The 26030-nt window shown below is 66.3% G+C and overlaps 1 protein-coding gene across 1 annotated transcript in view; it reads right to left on the bottom strand.

The window, feature by feature from the left end:
* The window catches only part of PHC2 (polyhomeotic homolog 2), a 39426-nt gene that overhangs the window by 7425 nt on the left and 5971 nt on the right, over positions 1 to 26030 (bottom strand). Inside the window, 13 exon segments of the mRNA XM_068162775.1 lie at positions 8073 to 8199; positions 8288 to 8392; positions 8394 to 8497; positions 12022 to 12181; positions 13224 to 13316; positions 13318 to 13574; positions 14360 to 14390; positions 14392 to 14574; positions 14648 to 14752; positions 16512 to 16667; positions 18313 to 18390; positions 18947 to 19105; positions 20897 to 21096. Of these exon segments, the coding sequence (XP_068018876.1) occupies positions 8073 to 8199; positions 8288 to 8392; positions 8394 to 8497; positions 12022 to 12181; positions 13224 to 13316; positions 13318 to 13574; positions 14360 to 14390; positions 14392 to 14574; positions 14648 to 14752; positions 16512 to 16667; positions 18313 to 18390; positions 18947 to 19105; positions 20897 to 21052 (1714 nt within the window). The 5' untranslated portion in view covers positions 21053 to 21096.

Raw genomic sequence — 26030 nt, forward strand, 5'->3', positions numbered from 1 at the left:
AAACCCTCATTTGCCTCCCAACCCCCACCCCAAAACCACCTCTGCACCCCCAAAAAGCTCCAACTACCCACCCCAAACCCTCCTTTACCACTCTCAAACCCCTCTTTACTTACCAACACCATCCCAAAACCCTTCTGCACCCCAAAAAGACTCCATTTACCCAACCAAACCCTCATTCATCACTCCCCAAACCCCTCTTCACCTACCAATACCACCTCTGCACCCCCAAAAACCTCAACTGCCCACCCCAAGCTGTCTCATTTACCCCCAAATCCACCCCAAGCCCTCACTCACCCCTCCCAAACCCCTCTTTATGTCCCAACATCACCCCAAGAACAGTTCTGCACCCCCAAAACCCTCCAGCTACCTACCCAAATCCTCCCCAAAATGACTCATTTACCCCCAAACCCACCCCAACCCCTCATTTACCTCCCAACCCCACCCCAAAGCCACCCCTGCACCCCCAAACCACTCCAATCACCCACCCCAAACCACCCAAGCCAACTCCTTTGCCCCCCAGATCCACCCAACCCCCCTCCTTATCTCCCCAGTCTCACTCATCCCTCCCAAACCCTCTTTGCCTCCCAACACCCCCCAAACCAGCTCTGCACCCCCAAAAAACTCCAACTGCCCACCCAAACCCCCTCCTTTATCTCCCCAAACATTCATTTGCCTCCCAACACCACCCCAAACCCCCAAAACTCCAACTGCCCACCTCAAGCTGCCTCATTTACCCCCAAATCCACCCCAAGCCCTCATTCACTCCTCCCCAAACCCTCTTCACCTCCCAAACCACCTCTGCACCCCAAAACCCTCCAGCTACCCACCCCAAACCCCCTCATTTATGTCCCCAAGCCCTCATTCACCACTCCCAAACCTCTTTTACCTCCCACCACCACCCAACCCCTCATTTACCTCCCCAAACCCTCATTTGCCTCCCAACCCCACCCCAAACTAACTCATTTACCTCCAAACCCATCCCAAACCCTCCTTTACCACTCTCAAACCCCTCATTACCTACCAACACCACCCCAAAACCTCTTCTGCACCCCAAAAAGTCTCCCATTACCCAACCAAACTTTCATTCACCACTCCCCAAACCCCTTTTCAGCTCCCAACACCACCTCTGCACCCCCAAAACCCTCTAACTGCCCACCCCAAGCTGTCTCATTTAACCCCCAAATCCACCCCAAGCCCTCACTCACCCCTCCCAAACCCCTCTTTATGTCCCAACATCACCCCAAGAACAGCTCTGCACCTCCAAACCCCTCCAGCTACCCATCCAAATCCACCCCAAAATGACTCATTTACCCCCCAACCCACCCCAAACCCTCATTTACCTCCCAACACCACCCCAAAACCACCCCTGCACCCCCAAACCACTCCAATCACCCACCCCAAGCCGACTCCTTTGCCCCCCAAATCCACCCAACCCCCTCCTTTATCTCCCCAGTCTCACTCACCCCTTCCCAAACCCTCTGCCTCCCAAACCCCACCCCAAAACCACCTCTGCACCCCCAAAAAGCTCCAACTACCCACCCCCAAACCCTCCTTTACCACTCTCAAACCCCTCTTTACTTACCAACACCATCCCAAAACCCCTTCTGCACCCCCAAAAAGACTCCATTTACCCAACCAAGCCCTCACTCATCACTCCCCAAACCCCCTCTTCACCTACCAATACCACCTCTGCACCCCCAAAAACCTCCAACTGCCCACCCCAAGCTGTCTCATTTACCCCCAAATCCACTCCAAGCCCTCATTCACTCCTCCCAAACCCCTCTTTACCTCCCAACATCACCCCCAAGAACAGCTCTGCACCCCCAAAACCCTCCAGCTACCCATCCAAATCCACCCCAAAATGACTCATTTACTACTCCCAAACCCCTCTTCACCTCCCACCACTTCCCAATCCCCCCTCATGTACCTCCCCAAACCCTCATTCACCCCTCCCAAACCTCTCTTCACCTCCCAACACCACCTGTGCACCCCCAAAACCCTCCAGCCATACCCCTCCAACCCCCCTGCTTTACCTCCCCAACCCCTCCTTTACCACTCCCCAACCCCTCCTCGCCCCCCGTTCCCGCCCCTTCCCCTCCCGTTCCCGCCCCCCGGGCGGGGTTCCCGGCGGGGGCTGACCGGGCAGCGAGCGGATGAATTCGTAGACGTCCTCCACGTTCCACTTGCTGGGCTCGCTGGGCAGGAAGCGGTGGCCGATGGCGGCCAGGTCGCGGACGTGCACGTCGGGCAGCTCCATGTCGCGCAGCTCCAGGTCGCGCTCGGCCTGCCGCCGGCGGGAGGCGGAGGAGCTGGCGGAGATGGGCGACAGCGGCTCCTCGTAGCTGGAGTTGTCGGAGCAGCGGGCTCGAGTCCTCCTGGCTGTGGTTCAGCTGCAACGAACGCCGTCACCGAGCCCGGCGGCAGCGACACCGGCGGGCTGCGGGACGGCACCTTCAGAGCCCAGCCCCGCTCCCGGACCCACCGCCCCCCCGCTCCCGGGTCACCGCCCCCGCCCAGCCCCCGCTCCTGGGTCACCGCCGCCCCCCACCTCCTCTCCTGCTTCCCCCCCACCTCTTGGGTCACCGCCGCTCCCCCCCCCCCACTTTCCCCCTGCTCTCCTCCTCTCCCCTCCCGCCTTGGGTCACTGCCTGCTCCCCCCCCGCTCCATCCCTGCTTCCCCTCCCCTCCATCCCTGCCCTCCCCTCCCCTCCATCCCTGCTTCCCCTCCCCTCCATCCCTGCCTCCCCTCGCCCCCCCATCCCTGCCCCCCCCTCGCCCCCCATCCCTGCTTCCCCTCTCCTCCATCCCTGCTTCCCCTCGCCCCCATCCCTGCTTCCCCCCTCCCCTCCCATCCCTGCTCCCCCCCGCCCCCATCCCTGCTCCCCCTCCCCTCCATCCCTGCTTCCCCTCTCCTCCATCCCTGCTCCCCCCTCCCCTCCATCCCTGCTCCCCCCCGCCCCCATCCCTGCTCCCCCTCCCCTCCATCCCTGCTCCCCCTCTCCTCCATCCCTGCTTCCCCTCCCCCCCCATCCCTGCTTCCCCCTCCCCCTCCATCCCTGCTTCCCCCCCTCCCCCTCTTGGCTCGCAGCCTCCCCCCACCCCCTCCCCTGCTTCCCCCGCCCCCTCATTAGAGGGCCACGGCCGGCCCCCGCCCCCTGCCCGCCCCCCACCTGCTTCTTGGTGTCCTTGCCGAGGGGGGGCAGGCTGCCCTTGCAGGCTCGGCGGCGGCCGTGGGGGGGACCCCCCGCCGGGCTTCTGCAGCTTGCTGCGGTCGGGGTGGAACAGCCCCACCCGCTTCGTGCAGCCCACGTTGTACCTGGGGGGGGCAGGGGTGAGCGGGGGGAGGCGCGGGGGGTGCCGGGGGGGCAGGGGGGGGGGTCTCTGGGGGTACCTCTTGGCACAGGCCATGGAGCAGAAGCGCTTGGAGCGCTTGAACTTGTAGGCGAAGTCGACCCTGCCGCAGAGCTCACACTTCAGCTTGGGGGGGGTTCCCCTCCTCCTTGGACTCTGGGGGCCGTGCAGGGACACCCCAGAGAGAGAAACACAACCAGCTCAGCCGGGGGGGCGCCCCAGAGCACCACCGGGGGGGAGCCCCAGAACACCACCAGGGGGAGCCCCAGAGCACCACCGGGGGGGGAGCCCCAGAGCACCACCGGGAGGGAGCCCCAGAACACCACCAGGGGGAGCCCCAGAGCACCACCGGGGGGAGCCCCAGAGCACCACCGGGGGGAGCCCCAGAACACCACCAGGGGGCGCCCCAGAGCACCACCGGGGGGGGAGCCCCAGAGCACCACCGGGAGGGAGCCCCAGAGCACCACCAGGGGGAGCCCCAGAGCACCACCGGGGAGGGGAGCCCCAGAGCACCACCGGGGAGGGGAGCCCCAGAGCACCACCGGGGGGGGGAGCCCCAGAGCACCACCCGGGGGAGCCCCAGAGCACCACCGGGGAGGGGGGAGCCCCAGAGCACCACCAGGGGGAGCCCCAGAGCACCACCGGGGGGAGCCCCTAGAGCACCACCGGGGGGGGAAGCCCCAGAGCACCACCGGGGGGGGGGAGCCCCAGAGCACCACCGTGGGGGAGAGCCCCCAGAGCACCACCGGGAGGGAGCCCCAGAGCACCACCGTGGGGGAGAGCCCCAGAGCACCACCGGGGGGGAGCCCCAGAGCACCACCAGGGGGAGCCCCAGAGCACCACCGGGGAGGGGAGCCCCAGAGCACCACCGGGGGGGAGCTGAGCAGGGGCTGCTGCTCCCTGCCCACAGGGGGGGAATCGTCCTGGGGGGCCCTGGCTGGGGGGGGTGGAGAGATCTCCACCACAGCCTGCTGGGGGTGGGGATCTTGGGGGGGGGGCAACCAATTGGCTGGGGGCAACCAGTTTGGGGGAGGGGGAAGGGGGGGACTGGCTCTGCTACATCCCATTGGGGGAGGAAATTGGGGGCTGGGGGGGATGGACACTGAGTTGGGTGAGGTGACAGCCAGGTGGGTGGGGGGGGGGGTCTGCTGCACCCCACATGGGGAGGGAATCAATTTGGGGGTACCCAGTTGGGGAGGAAGGGTCCCTACTGCAGCCCACAGGGGGAGGGAATCAATTTGGGGGTACCCAGTTGGGGAGGAGGGGTCCCTACTGCAGCCCACTTGGGGAGGGAATCAATTTGGGGGTACCCAGTTGGGGAGGAGGGGTCCCTACTGCACCCCACTTGGGGAAGGAATCATTCTGGGGGTACCCAGTTGGGGAGGGGCACCTAAGCTGGTGAGGCACTGGGTCGAGGAGGGGGCTCTCCCACCATCCTGCTTGAGGACAGAATCATTGGGGGGCAGCCACTTGGGTGGGTGGGGGAGGTGCTGGGACACCCTGCTTGGGGGGCCACCCAGTTAAGTGTGGTGTGCGGGGGGGCTGCTGCACCCTGCTTGGGGGAGAAAACTGAGGAGGGGGAACACAACAAAGGTTTGGAGAGGTTCTTCTGGGGGGAGGAAACACCTGGGGGGGAACCCAACTGGGTCTCCACCACACCCCTGCCTGGGGAGGGAATCGGTTTTGGGGGGCAGCCAGCTGGGGTAGGGTGAGCCTGCACACCCCACTGGGGGATGAAAGAGGGGCACCCAGCTTGGTGAGGAAAGAAGGTTGGGGACACGCAGGAGGGGTTCTAGCACCCCTTGGTTGAGGATGGAGGGGTTCTGGGGGGCACCCAATTGGGGTTCTAGCACCCCCTGCCTGAGGATGGAGTAGTTCTGGTGACAGTTGGGGTTCTAGCACTGCCTGTTTGGGGGTGGAGTGGTTCTGGGGCACCCAATTGGGGTCCTACCACCCCCTGATTGAGGATGGCTCTGGGGCACCCAATTGGGGGTCCTACCACTCCTTGATTCAGGATGGAGTGGTTCTGGTGGCAGTTGGGGTTCTACTGCTGCCTGTTGGAGGGTGGAAAGGCTCTGGGGCACCCAGCTGGGGTCCCAGCACCCTGTCTTTGAGGATGGAGTGGTTCTGGGGCACCCAGTGGGGGTTCCATGACTCCTAATTTGAGGATGGAGCAGTTTTTGGGGCACCCAACTGGGGTCCTACCCCTGCCTGTTTGGGGGTGGAGTGGTTCTGGGGCACCCAATTGGGGCTCTACCACTCCTTGTTTGATGATGGAGTGGTTCTGGGGGCAGTTGGGGGTTCTACTGCTGCCTGTTGGAAAGTGGAAAGGTTCTGGGGCACCCAGCTGGGGTCCCAGCACCCCGTGTTTGAGGTTCTAGGGCACCCAGTGGGGGTTCCATGACTCCTAATTTGATGATGGAGTGGTTCTGGGGCACCCAGTTGGGGTCCTACCCCTGCCTGTTTGGGGGTGGAGTGGTTCTGGGGCACCCAATTGGGGCTCTACCACCCCCTGATTGATGATGGAGTGGGTTTCTGGGGCACCACCAATTGGGGCTCTACCACCCCCTGATTGATGATGGGAGTGGTTCTGGGGCACCCAGTGGGGGTTCTGCCACTGCCTGCTTGAGGATGGAGTGGTTCTGGGGCACCCAATTGGGGTCCTACCCCTCCTTGATTGAGGATGGAGTGGTTCTGGTGGCAGTTGGGGTTCTACTGCTGCCTGTTGGAGGGTGGAAAGGCTCTGGGGCACCCAGCTGGGGATCCACCATCCCCTGATTGAGGATGGAGTGGTTCTGGGGCACCCAGTGGGGGTTCTGCCACTGCCTGATTGAGGATGGAGTGGTTCTGGGGCACCCAATTGGGGTCCTACCCCTCCTTGATTGAGGATGGAGTGGTTCTGGTGGCAGTTGGGGGTTCTACTGCTGCCTGTTGGAGAGTGGAAAGGCTCTGGGGCACCCAGCTGGGGTCCCAGCACCCCGTGTTTGAGGATGGAGTGGTTCTGGGGCACCCAGTTGGGGCTCTACCACTGCCTGTTGGGGGTGGAGTGGTTCTGGGGCACTCAACTGGGATCCTACCCCCCCGTGTTTGAGGATGGAGTGGTTCTGGTGACAGTTGGGGTTCTACTGCTGCCTGTTGGAGGGTGGAAAGGCTCTGGGGCACCCAGCTGGGGTCCCAGCACCCCCTGATTGAGGATGGTTCTGGGGGGGCATTTGGGGTCCCAGCACCCTGTGTCTGAGGATGGCTCTGGGGGGGCATTTGGGGTCCCAGCACCCTGTGTCTGAGGATGGTTCTGGGGGGGGGCATTTGGGGGTCCCAGCACCCCGTGTTTGAGATGGTTCTGGGGGGGCATTTGGGGTCCCAGCACCCTGTGTCTGAGGATGGTTCTGGGGGGGCATTTGGGGTCCCAGCACCCTGTGTCTGAGATGGTTCTGGGGGGGCATTTGGGGTCCCAGCACCCTGTGTCTGAGATGGTTCTGGGGCACCCAGCTGGGGTCCCAGCACCCTGTGTCTGAGATGGTTCTGGGGCACCCAGCTGGGGTCCCAGCACCCTGTGTCTGAGATGGTTCTGGGGGGGGGCATTTGGGGTCCCAGCACCCCGTGTCTGAGGATGGCTCTGGGGGGGACATTTGGGGGGTCCCAGTACCCTGTGTCTGAGGATGGCTCTGGGGGGGCATTTGGGGGTCCCAGCACCCTGTGTCTGAGGATGGTTCTGGGGGGGCATTTGGGGGTCCCAGCACCCCGTGTTTGAGGATGGTTCTGGGGGGGGCATTTGGGGTCCCAGCACCCCGTGTCTGAGATGGTTCTGGGGGGGGCATTTGGGGTCCCAGCACCCCGTGTCTGAGGATGGCTCTGGGGACAGATATTTGGGGTCCCAGCACCCTGTGTCTGAGGATGGCTCTGGGAGGGCATTTGGGGTCCCAGCACCCTGTGTCTGAGGATGGCTCTGGGGGGGCATTTGGGGTCCCTGCACCCTGTGTCTGAGGATGGCTCTGGAGGGGGGCATTTGGGGTCCCAGCACCCTGTGTCTGAGGATGGCTCTGGGGGGGCATTTGGGGGTCCCAGCACCCTGTGTCTGAGGATGGTTCTGGGGGGGGGGGCATTTGGGGTCCCAGCACCCTGTGTCTGAGATGGTTCTGGGGAGGCATTTGGGGTCCCAGCACCCTGTGTCTGAGGATGGTTCTGGGGGGGGGCATTTGGGGTCCCAGCACCCTGTGTCTGAGGATGGTTCTGGGGGGGCATTTGGGGGTCCCAGCACCCTGTGTCTGAGGATGGTTCTGGGGGGGGGCCATTTGGGGTCCCAGCACCCTGTGTCTGAGGATGGTTCTGGGGGGGGCCATTTGGGGTCCCAGCACCCCGTGTCTGAGATGGTTCTGGGGGGGGGCATTTAGGGTCTCAGTACCCTGTGTCTGAGGTGGTTCTGGGGACAGCTATTTGGGGTCCCAGCACCCTGTGTGTGAGGATGGTTCTGGGGGGGCATTTGGGGGTCCCAGCACCCTGTGTGTGAGGATGGTTCTGGGGGGGGCATTTGGGGTCCCAGCACCCCGTGTCTGAGGACAGTGCAGCTCTGGGGGCACTCAGTGGAGCGGCTCTGGGGCCCCCAGCCAGGCCTCTCCCGTCCCATCTGAGCACAGCCTGTCCGGGCCCGGGGGGGCGGTCCCGGGGCGGGGGGGCGGTCCCGGGGCCGGGGGCAGCACCGGGGCGGTGGTGCCGGGCGCTACCTTGCAGGTAGGGCTCCTCCATCTCCGAGTCGGTGGTGGTGTTGTCCTGCTGCGGGAGTTTCTCTGCCAGCATCTCCTGCGCATACTTCTTCTTCAGCGTCCCCACCAGCAGCGAGGAGCGGCCCACCTGCGGCGGGACGAGACCAGCAGCTGCCCCCCCGCCGCGCCGCCGCCGCGCCCCGCGCCCCGCCCCGCCGCCGCCGCCGCCGCCTTACCGGGAACGGCTCTGCCCCTTCCTGGATGACGAAGCCCTCGATGACGTGGGTGAGGATCTGGGGTTTCACGATGGCCTGGGGGGGTTTGTTCTCACCATTGTGGGGGGGCGGCGCCGGCGACGGTGGCGGCAGAGCTGCCGGTGCCCGAGGTCATGCCGGGAACGCTGGCCAGGGGCGGGGGCTGCGCATGAAGGCGGTCGGCCGGCGGCTCTGCGGGGAGAGGGACACGGCCGCCGTCAGCGGGCGACGGGGGGAGCACACCCCCACGGACAGCGACGGGGGGAGCACACCCCCACGGACAGCGACGGGGGGTGGGGGGACAGCAGCAGTGACGGGGGACAAGTGATGGGGGGCATGGGGACATCAACAGTGATGGGGGACACGGTGATGCGGGACACCAGCAGTGACAGGGGACAGAGTGATGGGGGACAGGGGGACAGAGTGATGGGGGACAGGGGGACAGAGTGATGGGGGGACACCAGCAGTGATGGGGGATGGAGGAACACCAGCAGTGATATGGGGGACAGAGTAATGGGGGGTCAGGGGGACACCAGCAGTGACAAGGGACACAGTGATGGAGGGCATGGGGACACCAACAGTGATGGGGGGGGGACACACGCAAGAATGTTACAGGGGAGACAGTGATGGGCAGTGATGGCGGACAGGGGGACACCAGCAGTGACAGGGGACACAGTGATGGAGGGCATGGGGACACCAGCAGTGACAGGAGACACACTAATAAGAATGTTACAGGGGGGACAGTGATGGGGGGTCACAGAGATGGGCAGTAATGGGGGACACAGTGATGGGGGACGGGGACAGAGTGATGGGGGACACGGGGACACCAGCAGTGACAGGGGACACAGTGATGGAGGACAGAGTGAGGGGGGGCCAGTAGCAGTGATGGGGGACAGAGGGACACACAGACAATGTTACAGGGGAGTCAGTGATGGGGGACACATAGATGGGCAGTGATGGGGGACAGGGGGACACAGTGACGGGGGATGGGGGACACAGCAATGGGGGACATGGGGACACCAGCAATGATGGGGGGGACACAAGCAAGAATGTTACAAAGGAGACAGTGATGTGGGACACAGAGATGGGCAGTGATGGGGGACAGGGGCAGTGATGGGGGACACAGAGATGGGCAGTGATGGGGGACAGTGGCAGTGATGGGGGTCACAGAGATGGGCAGTGATGGGGGACAGGGGGACAGTGGCAGTGATGTGGGACAGAGATGGGCAGTGATGGGGGCCAGGGGGACAGCGGCAGCGATGGGGGACAGACAGACAGGACAGCCACAGGGACCACAGTGATGGGGCACACACACACACAGAGCTGTGGGGCACACAGTGACACCAGCAGTGACAAGGGATGCACACCAGAGGTGTGTGGGGGACAGCAGTGGGAGGGACATGGTGACATCAGCAGTGATAACGCCATAGGGGCAGTCATGGGGGACAGGGTGTGGGGACACACAGACAGATGCTGGCAGTTGTGGGGTGCAGAGTGACACCAGCAGTGCTGGGGGACACCAGTGGGGACAAGAGACACAGAGGGTGGCTGTGGGGGCCACAGTGACACCTGCAGTGCTGGGGGACACAGATGAGGCAGTCAGAGGGGACACAACCCCAGAGGGGACAGAGTGATGGGGGGCACATGGTGGCATCAGCAATGATGGGGACAGAGGGGACGTGCCAGGACACACAGACTGGTATGGGATGTGTGGTGACACAGGGGACAATGGGGGACAGTAATAGCAGTGACTGGGGGGGGGCTATAAGGGATGCAGGGGTGGGGGGACAGAGGGAGGGGTGAAGGGGACAGAGGGAGGGGTGAAGGGGGAGGACACAGGGATGGGTGCAGGGGGGGACACAGGGATGGTTGGGGGGGGGTCGCAGGGAGGGCTTGAAGGGGGGACACAGGGGAAGGTTGAAGGGGGGGACACAGGGATGGTTGAAGGGGGGGACACAGGGGATGGTTGGGGGGGGACGCAGGGAGGGTTGAAGGGGGGACACAGGGAAGGTTGAAGGGGGGGACACAGGGAGGGGTGAAGGGGACACAGGGACAGCGATGGACACAGATGCTCATAGGGGCAGTGGTGACACCAGTGGAGCCTGGGGGGGGCTTCCTCAGGCAGGGCCTTGGGGACACCAGCGGGGGGTAATGGGAAGCAGGAATGGTTAGGGGGCCATGGGGACAGGGCGGGGGGCGGTTGCAGGGGCGGCGGTGTCGGAGGGCACTCAGACGGCCGCGGAGAGGGGGCCGCGGCGGCGGGGCGGGGGGCGGCAGCGCAGCGGCAGCTGGGTCCGGGGGCCGCGGTGACGCCGGCGCTGACGCCGGGGCCTCCATTACCATACAGCTGGGCCGCTCCGGGGAGGGGGGGCGGGGGGAGAGCAGCTGCTGCCGCTCCCACCGTGGCCCCGGGGGTCCCGGTAAGCCCCAAAGAGCCCTCGTGTACCCACGGGGGAGGCCCCGGGCAGCCCCCCCCCCGTGCGCCTCAAACTGCGCCGGTGGAGCCCAGGGAGCCCCCAGGGGAGCCCCCAGATACAGCCGGCAGCGCCTCAGCACACCCCAGCGAACCCCGGCCCGGCCCCAGCACACCCCGGCGGGGGCTGATCCGCTCCGGAGCGATCCGCTCCCCACGGCCCGGCCCAGCGGAGCCTCCGCACCTCCCGGGGAGGCCCCGGCCAGACCTCCGGAACCGAGCAGCCTCCGGCAGCGCTGCGCAGCCCCCGGCGCAACTCTGTCCGCCCCCGCAGGGCCTGATGCACCCCGGCAAGCACGGCCTGCCCCCCGCCTGCCCCCCCCGGCTGCCCCCCAGCGCTCTGCTCTGCCCCCGCCCGGCCCGCCCAGGCCCCGCTAGGCCTTGCTAGGCCCCACCACCTTTGTCCGGCGGCGGACCCCGCTGCCCCCCCCCTACCTGAGCCCGGGCCGCGGAGCCGGGACCGGAGAGGGGGTGTGGGGGTGCCGGATGCGGAAGTGAGGTCACTGCCCGCCGCCCCGCCGGGCCGGGCCGGGCCGGAGCAGGCCGAGCCTGGCCGGGGCGGGCCTGGGCGTGGCCGGGCCAGGCCGCACTCACCGGCGGCGCTTAGCGGCTCGGCGGCCCCATGGCGTGGACAAAGGGCGGCGGTGGCTGCGGCGGCGGCGGCCGAGCGGGGACAAAGGCGGCGGCAGGGCCGGGCCGGGCCGGGGCGGCGGCGGCGGCTGCGCGGGGCCTGGGGCGGGGCCACGCCCCCTGAGGGGACACGCCCCGCGCCTCCCGATTGGCTGCCCCCGCGCGCGCGCCCACACAGCCGGCGGGCGGAGGCTCAAGGAGGGAGCGGGCCGCGGAGACACGCCCCCTCGGGCAGCCTGCGCCCCCTGGGGGCCGGGCGGGGACGAGCCGCGGGGCAGGGGCGGGCCTACGGAGAAACTGACCACACCCCTGGCGGCATTCCGCGAATCAGAGGGCGGAGCCGCCTGAGGAGGCGGGACCCCGGGGAGCGAGACCACGCCCCCGTAGTTCGTGCCCCTTCGCGGCAGGGAGGGAGAGGCCGCAGCCGCCCATCCGCACGCCTGAGCGCGGTGCCCCCCCGCAGCCAAGGCCAGAGGGGCGAGGGTCCCGCCCGGGGGACCCCTTCAAAAGCCAGGGGAGACCCCCCTGCTCAGTGTACTCCCCCCCCCGCGCTTAGGCTTCCCTCTGCTGCGGCTCTCGAGTGGGTTCCCCGGGGAGGTGGGGCAGCTCTTACCGTGCGTGGGGGTCCGCTCGCCCTCTGGGGTGTCGGGGCCCGGGGGAGCGGCGGGCGGCGAGAGGGCGGGGGGCTGCGACGGGGCGGCGGGCGGGCTCTCGGTGTTCCTCGGGGCGGGTGGTGGGTCCCGGCGGGTGCCCTCGGGGACCCCGAGTGGGGGCTGCGGTGTTGGGAAGGGAGTGGGGCACACGCGAGGGCTCGGGTCAGACACGTGTGTGCGGGTGGCACACGGCAGGGCACACCGATGTGTGTGCACACTGCTCGAGCATGCAGGCGTGGGCGTGGATGTGGCAGGCATGTGCACACGCGTGTGCAACCTGACACGTGTGTCTGCAGGGAACCAGCATGCACACACCGGTGTGCACCGCTCTGGTGCATGCATGCACAGATGCGTGCGGCTCCAGTGCACACGCATGCATCGGGGCCTTGCACAAGCACGCGCAGGTGGGGCAGACGTGCGTGGCTCAAGCACACGTGCGTGGCTCAGGGGCGGGCATGCACACGTGTGCACACATGCAGATGGCTGCAGCAGGAGCCTGCACACACACACGCACAGAGCAGAGAGCTGCGGAGCCACCGCGTGTGCAGAGAGAGGGAGGGAGCAGGGGCACAGCTGTGCGTGGAGCAGCCACGCGTGGGTCAAGCACACGCAGGACAGGACCCCTGCAGCCCTGGCACCTGCACAGACCAGCTCTGCACAGAGGTGCATGGAGCTGGCCTCCACCTGTGCATGGATTCGGCACAGGTGTGTATGCAGCAGGCACACGTGCACGCACACGTGCACATGCATGCAGACATGCACAGATCCATCAAGCCTGGTGCACAGCTGAGGGCCACAAAGAGGCAGGGGGAGGTGCATGTGGCAAACCTCTGCATGCACCCAAGGGGCTGGCACAGCTGCACACACACATGCATCTGGCATGAGCGTGCACACACACATGCATCAGCCACGTGGATTGAGCACATGCACACAGCTGTGCAGGGATCAGGTTCACACATGCACGCACATGCATGGAGCAGGTTCCTGTGCACAGCTCTGCCCCCTGCGTGCCCCCTTGCACACATGCAGGGATCCAGCCCCTGCACACCACCCCCCCTCACACCCAGCTCCCCAAATCTTTCCTCCCCCCACCTCAAATGGCCCAGCCCCTCCCCTCCCTGCCCCCCCCAATCCGTGCTGGGGGGCTCGGGGGGCCCCTCACCGTGGGCCCTGCGGGCTGCAGCTGCAGGATGACGGCAGAGGCGTGCTGGAACTTGCGGGGAGCAGCGTGGCAGGCGGGGTGCCCGTTGGGGGGGGCCACCCTCACCCCCTGCTGCTCCTTGGGGAACCCCCACTTTGGGTTGGGGGGCCAGGCCAGGGCTAGCAGGGGGTAAGGGTTGGAGTTGGGGGTTGGCAGGGGGGCCCTGGGGGGGCTGCCCACGGGGTGCCAGCTGCTGCTGCTGCTGGATGACGAACTGCTGCTGCTGCTGCTGCGTCTGCTGTGTCTGCATCGGCTTCGGCGCTGGCTGCTGCTGCTGCTGCAGGAACTGGGGGGGCTGCAGTGGGGCGTAGGCTGCAGGGACAGTGATGGGGGACAGGGAACCCCAGCTTGTCACCAGCACTTTAGTCCACATGGCTGCCACCCACCCCCAGGATCTTCCCTGCCCCTAGCAGGGTTGTTCCATACTCTAGCAGCTGTTCACTCTGGTGCCTACTGACACCCAGAGCTGCCAGCTCCTGCTGCTGCTGCCCCAGGCAGGAGTGGCCCCCATTGTGGAAGCCACACCGAGCACCCCACGGGCTCCACCACCCCATGCTGTCCCCTGGCCCACACCCTCACTGCTCCAGCCCCCTGCACCCCCCTGGAGAGTCTCAAGCCACAGGACTACAGGATCCCATGGATGCCCTTCCAGGCAGGGCCCCTGAGGGGACACAGGGACCCCCAAGATTCCCAAGGCAGGCAGGGTGCCAAGGCAAAGGAAACCAGCGTGGGCCATCATTAGGTTTCAGAGTGAACGTGGGTCATCATGAGGTTTCAGAGTGAACACCACACCGAGTGCTCAGCTGAGGCCTGCACCTCACCCAGACTTTCTGCTGCACCCCTGGGGGCTGCCAGTCCCCTGCAGGGGTGAGGAACCCAAACCCCAGCTGGAGGTTTCAGAGCTGAATGCCTCCCCCGCCGGGTGCTGCCCGAGGGTTGTGCCCACCCGGCTCACCTCGTCCTGACTTTGAGCCCCCGAGGTGGGGGCACCAGCCTCCGGAAACGGGCACGAGAGGGCTGCCCCTCCCCGCGCAGCAGCTGGCACACCGTCAGTAGGTTCCAGAGCGAACGCCCCGCGGCACGGCGCAGCGCCTTACCTGGGCCGACGAGCGGGTGGGCGGCAGTGGGGGGCGGTGGCGCGAGCCAGGGGGTGGGCGCGGGCATCGGCCCCCTCGGCTTTTTTGAGGTGCTCGGCAGGAGGGTCAGGTGGGGGGCCCCGGGGGGGGCCAGCCCGGGGTGGGGTACCCCCGGGGGGCTTCATGGCCAGGGTAGGGAGGTGGGGGCCGGCGGGGCGCAGGGCCAGGCTGTGCACCTGCAACGGCAGCAGGTCAGGAGGGGTCTGGGGGACCGCTCTGGGGGGGGCCGGGGAGGCGTGTGGGGCTCACCTGGGGGGCGGCGGCGGGCTGGGGGGCAGGCGCCGGGGCCGGCGGGGCCGGCGCGGGGCTCTCGGGGCGGACGGCGCTGACCGGGCCCGTGGGGGTGAAGATGAGCTGGGGGGAGACAGAGAGTGGGTGTGGGGGCACCCCTGCCGTGTGGGGGCACCCCTGCCTTGTGGGGGCACCCCACGTGGAGTGGGTGTGGGGGGTGGCATGACACAGGCGTCCCCAGGCCCCCCCAGTCTGGCAGCGCCCTCCCTGTCTCTTGGGTGCACCCCAAGAAGGGATGGGGACCCTCTAGGGTCTGGGCACCCCTGGTGTGGTGAAGGACACCCCACAGAGTCTCAACTGCCCCCCCCCATGGTATGGGTCCTGCCACCCCACAGCAGGCCACTGGGCACCCCACGGTGGGACCACAGGCACCCTATGGAGCTGGGAATCCCACAGCAGAGCAAGAGGCACTCCACGGGGTCAAGGACTCTAATAGGGACCTGGCACCCCACAGCAGGCCCATGGGCACCCCATAACTCCTTGCCTCCCCACAGCAGGCCCATGGGCACCCCATAACTCCTTGCCTCCCCACAGCATGCCCATGGGCACCCCATAACTCCTTGCCTCCCCACAGCAGGCCAATGGGCACCCACAGCTCCTTGCCACCCCACAGCAGGCCAATGGGCACCCACAGCTCCTTGCCACCCCACAGCAGGCCCATGGGCACCCCATAACTCCTTGCCTCCCCACAGCAGGCCCATGGGCACCCCATAACTCCTTGCCTCCCCACAGCAGGCCAATGGGCACCCACAGCTCCTTGCCACCCTACAGCATGCCCATGGGCACCCCACAGCATGCCCATGGGCACCCCATAACTCCTTGCCACCCCACAGCAGGCCAATGGGCACCCCACAGCAGGCCAATGGGCACCCCACAGCTGCTTGCCACCCTACAGCAGGCCAATGGGCACCCACAGCTCCTTGCCAACCTACAGCATGCCCATGGGCACCCCACAGCATGCCCGTGGACACCCCATAACTCCTTGCCACCCCACAGCTGCTTGCCACCCCACAGCAGGCCCATGGGCACCCCACGAGTCTCAGCTGCCCCACAGCTGGATTCCAGGCACCCAATGGGTCCTGGCCTCCCCAGAGCAGGACAAGCAGCACCCCACAGGCCCCAGCTGCCCTGCAGTGGGACAACAGGCACCCCATGGGTTCCCAGCACCCCACGGCAGGGCTATGGGCACCCCATGAGTCCCAGGCACTGCACAGCTGGACAGTGGGCACCATTCCAAGTCCTGGCCCCTCCACAGCAGGGTGATGGGCACCCCCCAAGCCCCAGCCACCCCACAGCTGGATGACAAACACCCTCTGAGTCCTGGCCACCCACAGCAGGACAAGGGGCACCCTGTGGGCTGATAGGCACCCTGTGGGCTGATGGGCACCCTGCAAGGTCCTGCCCATCCCACAAGAGCACAGGCCCTCTACGAGTCCTGGCCACCCCCCAGCAGGACAGTGGGCACCCCGTGGGTCCCAGCCACTCCATGTGGGGTTGATGGGCACCCCCCAGCAGGACAGTGGGCACCCCGTGGGTCCCAGCCACTCCATGTGAGGTTGATGGGCACCCCCCAGCAGGACAGTGGGCACCCCGTGGGTCCCAGCCACTCCATGTGGGGTCGATGGGCACCCCCCAGCAGGACAGTGGGCACCCCGTGGGTCCCAGCCACTCCATGTGAGGTTGATGGGCACCCCCTAGCAGGACAGTGGGCACCCTGTGGGTCCTGGGCAGCCTGCAGCGGGCACCCCCTGGGTGCCAGCCGCTCCCCGGCAGGACGATGCGCACCGTGCGGGTCCCAACCCCCCCCCGGCGCCCCCCTTACCATCTGTGCCCGCAGGTACATCTGCGCCTGGCTGGCGGTGAGGGCGGGCGAGGCGGCGTTGCCCAGCAGCACTGCCTGCTGCGCGATGCCCGAGGCGCCCGGCGCCACGCCCTGCGCCCGGTTCAGCAGCTGCGCCGGAGACGTCGCCAGGTTGATCTGCAAGGGGGCGGTGGGAGGGGGGCTGCGGCATGCCACACCGGCTGGGTGCCAGGCCGCAGGGTGCCACACCAGCTGGGTGCCAGGCCGCAGGGTGCCACACCGGCTGGGTGCCAGCTGCCAGGGCTGGGCTGCAGCGCGTCACAGCAGTTGGGTGCCAGGCCACAGTGTGCCACACTGGCTGGGTGCCAGCTGCCAGGGGCTGGGCTGCAGCGTGCTACAGCAGCTGGGTGCCAGGCCGCAGTGTGCCATACTGTCTGGGTGCCAGCCGCCAGGGGCCGGGCTGCAGCGTGCCACACCAGCTGGGTGTCAGGCTGCAGCGTGCCACAGGGGCTAGGTGCCAGCCACCAGGGGCCGGGCTGCAGCACGCCACAGCAGCTGGGTGCCAGGCCGCAGGGTGCCACACTGTCTGGGTGCCAGCCGCCAGGGGCTGGGCTGCAGTGTGCTACACCAGCTGGGTGCCAGGCCGCAGTGTGCCACACTGTCTGGGTGCCAGCCGCCAGGGGCTGGGCTGCAGTGTGCTACACCAGCTGGGTGCCAGGCCACAGTGTGCCACACCAGCTGGGTGCCAGGCACTTAGGCCAGCCGCTAGGGGCTAGGCTGCAGGGTGCCACACCGGCTGGATACCAGGGGCCAGGCTGCAGTGTGCCACAGCAGCTGGGTGTCAGGCTGTAGCATGCCACAGGGGCTAGGTGCCAGCCACCAGGGGCTGGGCCGCAGTGTGCCACAGCAGCTGGGTGCCAGCCGCCAGCATGCCACACAGGCTTGGTGCCAGCCACTAGAGGCCTGGCTGCAATGTGCCATATGGGCTGGGTGCCAGCCACTGGGGTCCAGGCTGCAGTGTGCCACACCGGCTGGGTACCAGCCACCAGCCTGTCACAGTGGCTGGGTTTCAGCCACTAGGGCCCAGGCCACAGTGTGCCACACCAGCTGGGTGCCAGCCACCAGAGGCCAGGCTGCAGTATGCCACACTGGCTGGGTGCCAGCTGCCAGCCTGCCACAGCGGCTGGGTGCCAGCCACCAGGGCCTGGGCTGCAGTGTGCCACACCGGCTGCGTGCCAGGCTGCCGGGGCTGGGCTGCAGCGTGCCACACTGACTGCGTGTCAGGCTGCAGTGTGCCAGGCAGCAGGGGCCGGGCTGCAGCGTGCCACACCAGCTGGGTGCCAGCCACCAGGGGCTGGGCTGCAGCGTGCCACAGCAGCTGGGTGTCAGGCTGCAGTGTGCCACAGGGGCTAGGTGCCAGCCACCAGGGGCTGGGCCGCAGTGTGCCACAGCAGCTGGGTGCCAGCCGCTACAGGCTGGGCCACAGTGTGCCACAGCAGCTGGGTGCCAGCTGCCAGCCTGCCACAGCAGCTAGGTGCCAGCAACCAGGGTCCAGGCTGCAGCGTGCCACAGCAGCTGGGTGCCAGCTGCCAGCCTGCCACAGCGGCTAGGTGCCAGCCACCAGGGCCCAGGCTGCAGTGCGCCACAGAAGCTGGGTGCCAGCTGCCAGCATGCCACAGCAGCTTAGGGCCAGCTGCTAGGGGCTGGGCTGCAGTGTGCCACACCGGCTGGGTGCCAGCCGCCCGGGGCCGGGCTGCAGGGTGCCACACCGGCTGGGTGCCAGCCACCAGGGCACAGGCTGCAGGGGGCAGAGGGCACTCACCGTGGGCTGCTGTGCCGGAGCCGCCTGGGTGCCGTTGCCAGCCGAGGAGCTGCTTTGCCTGTTGGCTGCCAGGCTGGCCTGGGGGCGAGGGGCAAACGTCAGCAGGAGCAGGGAAGTGACTGTGCCCTCCCGGGCCGGGCACTGCTGAGGCCATGCCTCCAATCCTGGCTCCGGTTTTGGGCTTCTCACTCCAAGAAGGTGACTCAGAAGTGCCCAGAGAGAGGCAGCGAAGCTGGGGAAGGGTCTGGAGCGCAGGGCTGGGGAGGAGCAGCTGAGGGAGCTGGGGGGGTTGAGGCTGAGGGAGACCTCATTGCCCTCTGCAGCTCCCTGAGAGGCTGGAGCCAGCTGGGGTTGGGCTCTGCTCCCTGGTACCAGGTAACGGAACAAGAGGAAATGGCCTGGAGTTGCACCAGGGGAGGGTGAGGTTGGCCATGAGGAACAATTTCTTTGGTGCCAGAGTGGTCAGGGGCTGGCACAGGCTGCCCAGAGAGGTGGTGGAGTCCCCAGCCCTGGAGGTGCTCCAGAAACCTGCGCCCATGGTTTGGTGCCCATGGTGGGGGTGGGCTGACGTTGGACTGGGTGACCTCAGAGGCCTGTTCTGTCACCTGTGTGCCCCCGGGGGGGTGCCCCATACCTGCTGGACAGCAGCCAGGCTCTGGAGCTGGGCGCTGGTGAGGTGCTGCTGCTGCAGGGCTGCGGTCTGCAGCATGAGGTGCTGCTGCTGCGCCGCGTACATCTGCTGCAGGTACTGCGCCGCCGTGTTGGGCTGCCGGTGCAGCGCCTGCTGGATCACCTGGGGGGGCAAGGGGGCTCCCAGGCTGCACCCCAGCACCCCCCAACACCCCCTGCCACCCCCCCAGCACCCCCCAACACCCCCTGCCTCACCCCAACATCCTGCCACCCCCAGCAGCCCCCCAAACCCCAGCCCCCCAGAGCCCCCCAACACTCTGTACCTCACCCCAGCAGCCCCCAAAACCCCAACCCCCCAGTGCCCCCCAACACCTTGTACCTCACCCCAGCATCCTGGCACTCCCCCAAACCCCACACCCCCAGAGTACCCCAACACTCTGTACCTCACACCAGCAGCCCCCAAAACCCCAACCCCCTGGAGCTCCCCAACACCTTGTACCTCACCCCAGCATCCTGGCACTCCCCCAAACCCCAACCCCCCAGAGCCCCCCAACACTCTGTACCTCACCTCAACATCCTGCCACCCCCAGGAGCCCCCCAAACCCCAACCCCCCAGAGCCCCCCAACACCTTGTACCTCACCCCAGCAGCCCCCCAAACCCCAACCCCCTGGAGCTCCCCAACACCTTGTACCTCACCCCAACACCCTGGCACTCCCCCAAACCCCAACCCCCCAGAGCCCCCCAACATTCTGTACCTCACTCCAACATCCTGCCACCCCCAGCAGCCCCCCAAACCCCACCCCCCCAGTGCCCCCCAACACCCTGTGCCTCACCCTAACACCCTGCCACTCCCCTGAACCCCAACACCCCCCAGCACCCCCTCAAAGCTCCACACCTCACCCCAAGACCCCCTCAAGCCCTCATACCTCACCCCAACACCCTTTAGCACCTCCCCAGCCCCCTTAACCCCATACCTCACCCCCAACACCCCCAAATCCCCAGACCTCACCCAAACACCCCCAGCCCCCCAAACCCCCCCACTTCAGCCCCAAAACCCCAAGTCTCCAAACCTCACCCCAATAATCCCCAGCCCCCCAAACTCCCATACCTCACTCCAGCACCCCAAGCCCCCAAACCTCACCCCTAGCACCCCCAAACTCCCATACCTCACTCCAGCACCCCCAGCCCCCAAACCTCACCCCTAGCACCCCCAAACTCCCATACCTCACTCCAGCACCCCCAGCCCCTAAACCTCACCCCAAGAACCCCCCAGCACCCCAAACTCCCATACCTTACCCCAGCACCTCCCCAAACCTCACCCCAGCACCTCAACACCCTCCAGCACCCCAAGCCTCCAAACCCCACCCCAGCACCCCCACCTCACCTCAACACCCCCCAGCACCCCCAGCCCCCAAACCTCACCCCAGCAACCCCCCCAAACCTCACCTTAGCACCTCCCCAAATCTCATCCCAGCACCTCACCCCCCCCAGCACCCCAAGCCCCCCAAAATCACCCCAGCACCCCCAACCCCCAAACCTCACCCCAGCACCCCCCCAAACCTCACCTCAGCACCCCCCCAAACCTCACCCCAGCATCTCAACACCCCCCCAGCACCCCCAGCCCCCAAACCTCACCCCAGCACCCCCCCAAACCTCACCCCAGCACTCCCCCAAACCTCACCCCAGCACCTCCACCTCACCTCAAAACCCCCCAGCACCCCCAGCCCCCAAACCTCACCCCAGCACCACCCTAAACCTCACCTCAGCGCCCCCCCAAACCTCATCCCAGCATCTCAAACCCCCCCAGCACCCCCAGCCCCCAAACCTCACCCCAGCACCCCCCCAACCCCCACCCCAGCACCCCCACCTCACCTCAACACCCCCCCAGCCCCCAAACCTCACCCCAGCACCCCCCCGCCCCCCACCCCAGCCCCCCCCGCCCCCGGGCCGTACCTGGACGGTCTGCCGGTCGGGGATGCCGCTGTAGACGGAGATCTGGGGCGGGGGCGGGCGGGCGGCGCCGGCGCTGCTGGGGGTGGGGGCAGTGCCAGTGCCGGTGCCAGCAGCGCTGCTGGAGGCAGGGGGGGCCGGCAGCTGCTCGTTCTCCATGGTGGGGGCCAGGGGGCCACAAAGCAGCCAGGGTCAGGCTAGAGCTGGGGAAGGGAAGGGAAGGTCAGAGGGGCACCGTGGGGCACCCAAAGGTGGCACAGGGGAGGGGGCAGGGGGGGTCATAAAGACACAGAGCTGCCAGGGCTGGAAGGGAGCTCAAGGCTCAGCCAGCTCCAACCCCCTGCCATGGGCAGGGACACCTCACACCACAGCAGGTTGCTCACAGCCACCTCCAGCCTGGCTGCAAACACCTCCAGGCAGGAGGCTTCCACCACCTCCCTGGGCAGCCTGTGCCAGGCTCTCACCACCCCCATGGGGAACAACTTCTTCCTCACAGCCAATCTCAATCTCCCCACTTCTAGTTCTGCTCCATCCCCCCCAGTCCTATCCCTCCCTGACACCCTCAAAAGTCCCTCCCCAGCTTTCCTGGAGCCCCCTGCAGATCCTGGAAGGCCACAATGAGGTCCCAGAACTGGCCCCAGAGCTGCAGGGGAGGTCTCAGCAGAGTGGAGCAGAGGGGCAGAATCCCCTCCCTGGCCAGGCAAGGTTATGGAGCAGTTATCCTGAGTGCAATCACAGCACTTCCAGGATGGCCAAGGGCTCAGGCCCAGCCAGCATGGATTTAGGAGCGGCAGGTCCTGCTTCTCCAACCTGATCTCCTTCCATGCCCAGGGCACTGCCTGCTGGCTGTGGGGCAGGCTGTGGATGTGGTCTGCCTGGACTGCAGCAAGGCCTTTGCCACCATCCCCCACAGCAAACTCCTGGCCAAGCTGTCAGCCCCTGGCTGGGACAGCAGCTCTCTGAGCTGGGTTAGGAACTGGCTGGAGGCTGAGCCAGAGAGTGGTGGTGAATGGTGCCACAGCCAGCTGGCAGCCAGGCACCAGTGGTGTGCCCCAGGGAGCAGTGCTGGGCCCCAGCCTGTTCAATATCTTCATTGATGATCTGGAGGAGGGGATTGAGTCCACCATCAATGAATTTGCAGCTGACACCAAGCTGGGGGCAGGAGTTGAGCTGCTGGAGGGTAGAGGCTCTGCAGAGGGACCTGGCCAGGCTGGACAGATGGGCAGAGGCCAAGGGCAGGAGATTGAAACACATCAAGTGCCAGGGGCTGCACATTGGCCACAACAACCCCAGGCAGTGCTACAGGCTGGGGGCAGAGTGGCTGAGAGCTGCCAGGCAGAGAAGGACCTGGGGGTGCTGGTTGATGGTAGGCTGAACATGAGCCAGCAGTGTGCCCAGGGGGCCAAGAAGGCCAAGGGCATCCTGGCCTGCATCAGGAAGAGTGTGGCCAGCAGGAGCAGGGAGCTCATCCTGCCCTGTGCTCAGCACTGGTTAGGCCACACCTTGAGTCCTGTGTCCAGTTCTGGGCTCCTCAGGTTAAGAAGGACATTGAGAGACTTGAAGGTGTCCAGAGAAGGGCAAGAAAGGCTGGGGAGGGGTCTGGAGCACAGCCCTGTGAGGAGAGGCTGAGGGAGCTGGGGTTGCTTAGCCTGGAGAAGAGGAGGCTCAGGGGAGACCTTCTTGCTCTCTGCAACTCCCTGAAGGGAGGTTGGAGCCAGCTGGGGGTTGGTCTCTTCTCCTGGGCACCCAGCACCAGAACAAGAGGACACAGTCTCAAGCTGTGCCAGGGGAGGTTTAGGCTGGATGTTAGGAAGAAATTCTTCACAGAGAGAGAGAGAGATTGGCCCTTGGGATGTGCTGCCCAGGGAGGTGGTGGAGTCACCATCACTGGAGGTGTACAGGAGAAGACTTGACAGGGTGCTTGGGTGCATGGTTTAGCTGATCAGATGGTGTTGGATGATAGATTGGACACCATCATCTTGAAGGTCTCTTCGAACCTGGTCTGTTCTATTCTATGTAGGACTGGGACTCAGTGACTGCCAGAAGGATGGAGGGAAGGACAAGGATGGACAGGCAGAAAGAGGGAAGTAGGAAAGGCCAAGGGTCTCCTGAAGTGCATGAAGAAGAGTGTGGGCAGCAGGGCAAGGGGAGGTTCTCCTGCTCCTCTGCTCTGCCCTGGTGAGGCCACATTGGGAGTCCTGGGTCCAGTTCTGGGCTCCCCAGCTCAGGGAGAGGGAAGGGCTGGGGACAGTCCAGGGGAGGCTGGGAAGCTGCTGAGGGGCCTGGAGCAGCTCTGGGAGCAGCAAAGGCTGAGAGCCCTGGGGCTGAGAGCCTGCAGAAGAGCAGCCCCAGAGGGGAGCTGAGCAATGCTCAGCAAGAGCTAAAGGAGCTGTGGGGGGCAAGAGGCTGGGGCCAGACTCTGCTCAGTGGTGCCCAGGGCCAGGCCAAGGGGCAGAGGGCACAAACTGGAACCCAGGAGGAGAAAGTTGTTTGGTGTGAGGGTGCTGAGGCCTGGAGCAGGCTGCCCAGAGAGGTTGTGGAGTGTCCTGGTGTGGAGAGCTTCCAACCCCCCCTGGCCTTGTGCTGCTGGGCAGGGTGCTGTGGCTGCCCTGCTTTGGCAGGGGGGGTTGGGCTGGAGGAGCTCCAGAGGTTCCCTTCCAGCCACACCATGATGGGACCTGCTAAAGGCACAAAGGACAGGAGGACAGGACAGAAAGAAGCAGAGAGAGATAGATAGGACAGATGGAAACAGGAGAGGATGGAAGGACAGAAAGAGGAAAGGGATGGAAGTGGGGAGGGAGGACAGACAGAAGTAGGGACAAATGGGAGGAAGGAGGAAAGGAGACAGGGAAGGTGGAATGAAGAAGGAAGAGGAGGGATGAGTGGATGGAAGGGCACAGCCAGGAGGGACAGAACCTGTGGAGGTCAGAGGGGCAGCAGCTCCATTGCCACCAGCAGCCACCTATGGCCACCACACTCAGGTGGCTTCATGCACACCAGGGCACCTCTGGGCACCTGCCCAGCCCCTGTGCTGCTGGCAGTGGGTGCCACCACCTGCCTGGGTGCCACTGCAGCAGAGCCAGGGGCAGCAGTGCAGGGCACAGCAGACCATGGGCAGCAGCCCTGGGGGCCATGGGGGCTACACCACAGGGACTGGCTGGAAAGTAGCCCTGAAGAGAGAGCCTTGGGGGTGCTGGGGGAGGAGAAGCTCCCCAGGAGCTCTCAGTCTGCACTTGCAGCCCAGAAAGCCAAGCAGAGCCTGGGCTGCAGCAGGGAGAAGTGTGGCCAGCAGGGCAAGGGAGGTGATTCTCCCCCTCTGCTCAGCTCTGGGGAGACCCCACCTGGAGTCCTGCCTCCAGTTCTGGAGCCCCTATGGCAAGAGGGATGTGGAGGGGCTGGAAGGTGTCCAGAGCAGGGCCAGGAGGATGAGCAGAGGGCTGGAGCTGCTCTGCTGTGAGCACAGACGGAAGGAGTTGGGGCTGTTCAGTCTGGAGAAGAGAAGGCTCTGAGGTGACCTCATTGTGGCCTTCCAGGATCTGAAGGGGGCTCCAGGAAGGCTGGGGAGGGACTGCTCAGGATCTCAGGCAGTGCTAGGACTAGGGGGAATGGAATGAAGCTGGAGGTGGGGAGATTGAGGCTGGAGGGGAGGAGGAAGTTCTTCCCCATGAGAGTGGTGAAGCCCTGGACTGGGTTGTGTGCAGGGAGGTGGTTGAGGCCCCAGCCCTGGAGGTGTTTGCAGCCAGGCTGGCTGAGGCTGTGGCCAGGCTGGCTCTAGTGTGGGGTGTCCCTGCCCATGGCAGGGGGGGTTGGAACTGGCTGAGCCTTGTGGTCCCTTCCAACCCTGCACTGATTCTATGACACCACACAGCACAACCACCCCAGGCACCCCCAGCTGTGCCAGGCTGTGCCAGGCCTTGGGGGCCTGGGGAGCTGTGCCCCCCCGAGGCTGTGCTGGCACAGGGTGGGGGCTGGGGAGCTGTGCCCCCCCTGAGGCTGTGCTGGCATAGGGGAGGGGGGGCTGGGGAGCTGTGCCCCCCCTGAGGCTGTGCTGGCATAGGGAGGGGGGGGCTGGGGAACTGTGCCCCCCTGAGGCTGTGCTGGCATAGGGAGGGGGGGCTGGGGAGCTGTGCCCCCCCTGAGGCTGTGCTGGCACGGGGGAGGGCAATGCAGGGGCCCACAGCTTCCCTCCCCTGCTCCTCCCTCAGCCTGGGCTGCTCCCAGCCCCACAGCCATCCCCCAGGGGCTGGAGGAAGCTGGAGAGGCTGAGTGCCCACAGACCCCCCCAGAAGAGGGGGGGGGGACGGGACAGTGGGGGGGACCAAGGCAGGAGAACCACATCAAACCCAACCAGAGCCCAAATTCCCTCCCCCAGCAAGCTCCCCACAGCAACCCCCTGGGGGGCTGAGCCCCACCCTGGGTCCAGCCCCCCCCCATCCTGCCCCACACCAAACCCCTGCTGGGGGGGGTGGGGGGGGTCAGATGGGGGGCCTCAGGCTCCTGACCCCTGCAGAACCCCCCCCCAAAAACCAGTAGACCCCCCCCCAGCAGCCACTCAGAGGAGAACAACTGCAGGACACATTGGGGGGGGAGGCATAGGGTAGGGGGGGGAGGCATGGGGTAGGGGGGGGTCCCACAGCCAGGATAGGGAAGAGCCACAGAGGGTGAGACCCCCCCTTCAAAAGGGGGTGCAGAATGGTTAGGAGAGGGAAAGCGGAGCAAGGGTGGGATAGAGGGGGGGAATAGGATGGGGGGGGGTAAAAAAGGGGGGGTGGGGAGAGAATAGTGAGGGTGGGGAAGGTGGGGAATGGGAGACTGTAAGGGGAGGGTAGGAATCAGAGAGGGGGGCAAGGTGGGATATGGGGGGGAGAGAGGGGGGGGACAGGGCAAAGGGGGGGGGAGAGAGGGAGAGGGGGGGACAGGGCAAAGGGGGGGAGAGAGGGGGGGAGGGGGACAGGGCAAAGGGGGGGGAGAGGGGGGGGGAGGGGGGACAGGGCAAAGGGGGGGGGAGAGGGGGGGGGGAGGGGGACAGGGCAAAGGGGGGGGAGAGGGGGGGGAGGGGGACAGGGCAAAGGGGGGGGGAGAGAGGGGGGGAGGGGGACAGGGCAAAGGGGGGGGGAGAGAGGGGGGGAGGGGGACA

This window comes from Melanerpes formicivorus, unplaced genomic scaffold, assembly GCF_026170545.1.
Source record: "Melanerpes formicivorus ecotype bairdi unplaced genomic scaffold, bMelFor1.0.p_v2 SCAF_67, whole genome shotgun sequence".
Taxonomy (NCBI): domain Eukaryota; kingdom Metazoa; phylum Chordata; class Aves; order Piciformes; family Picidae; genus Melanerpes; species Melanerpes formicivorus.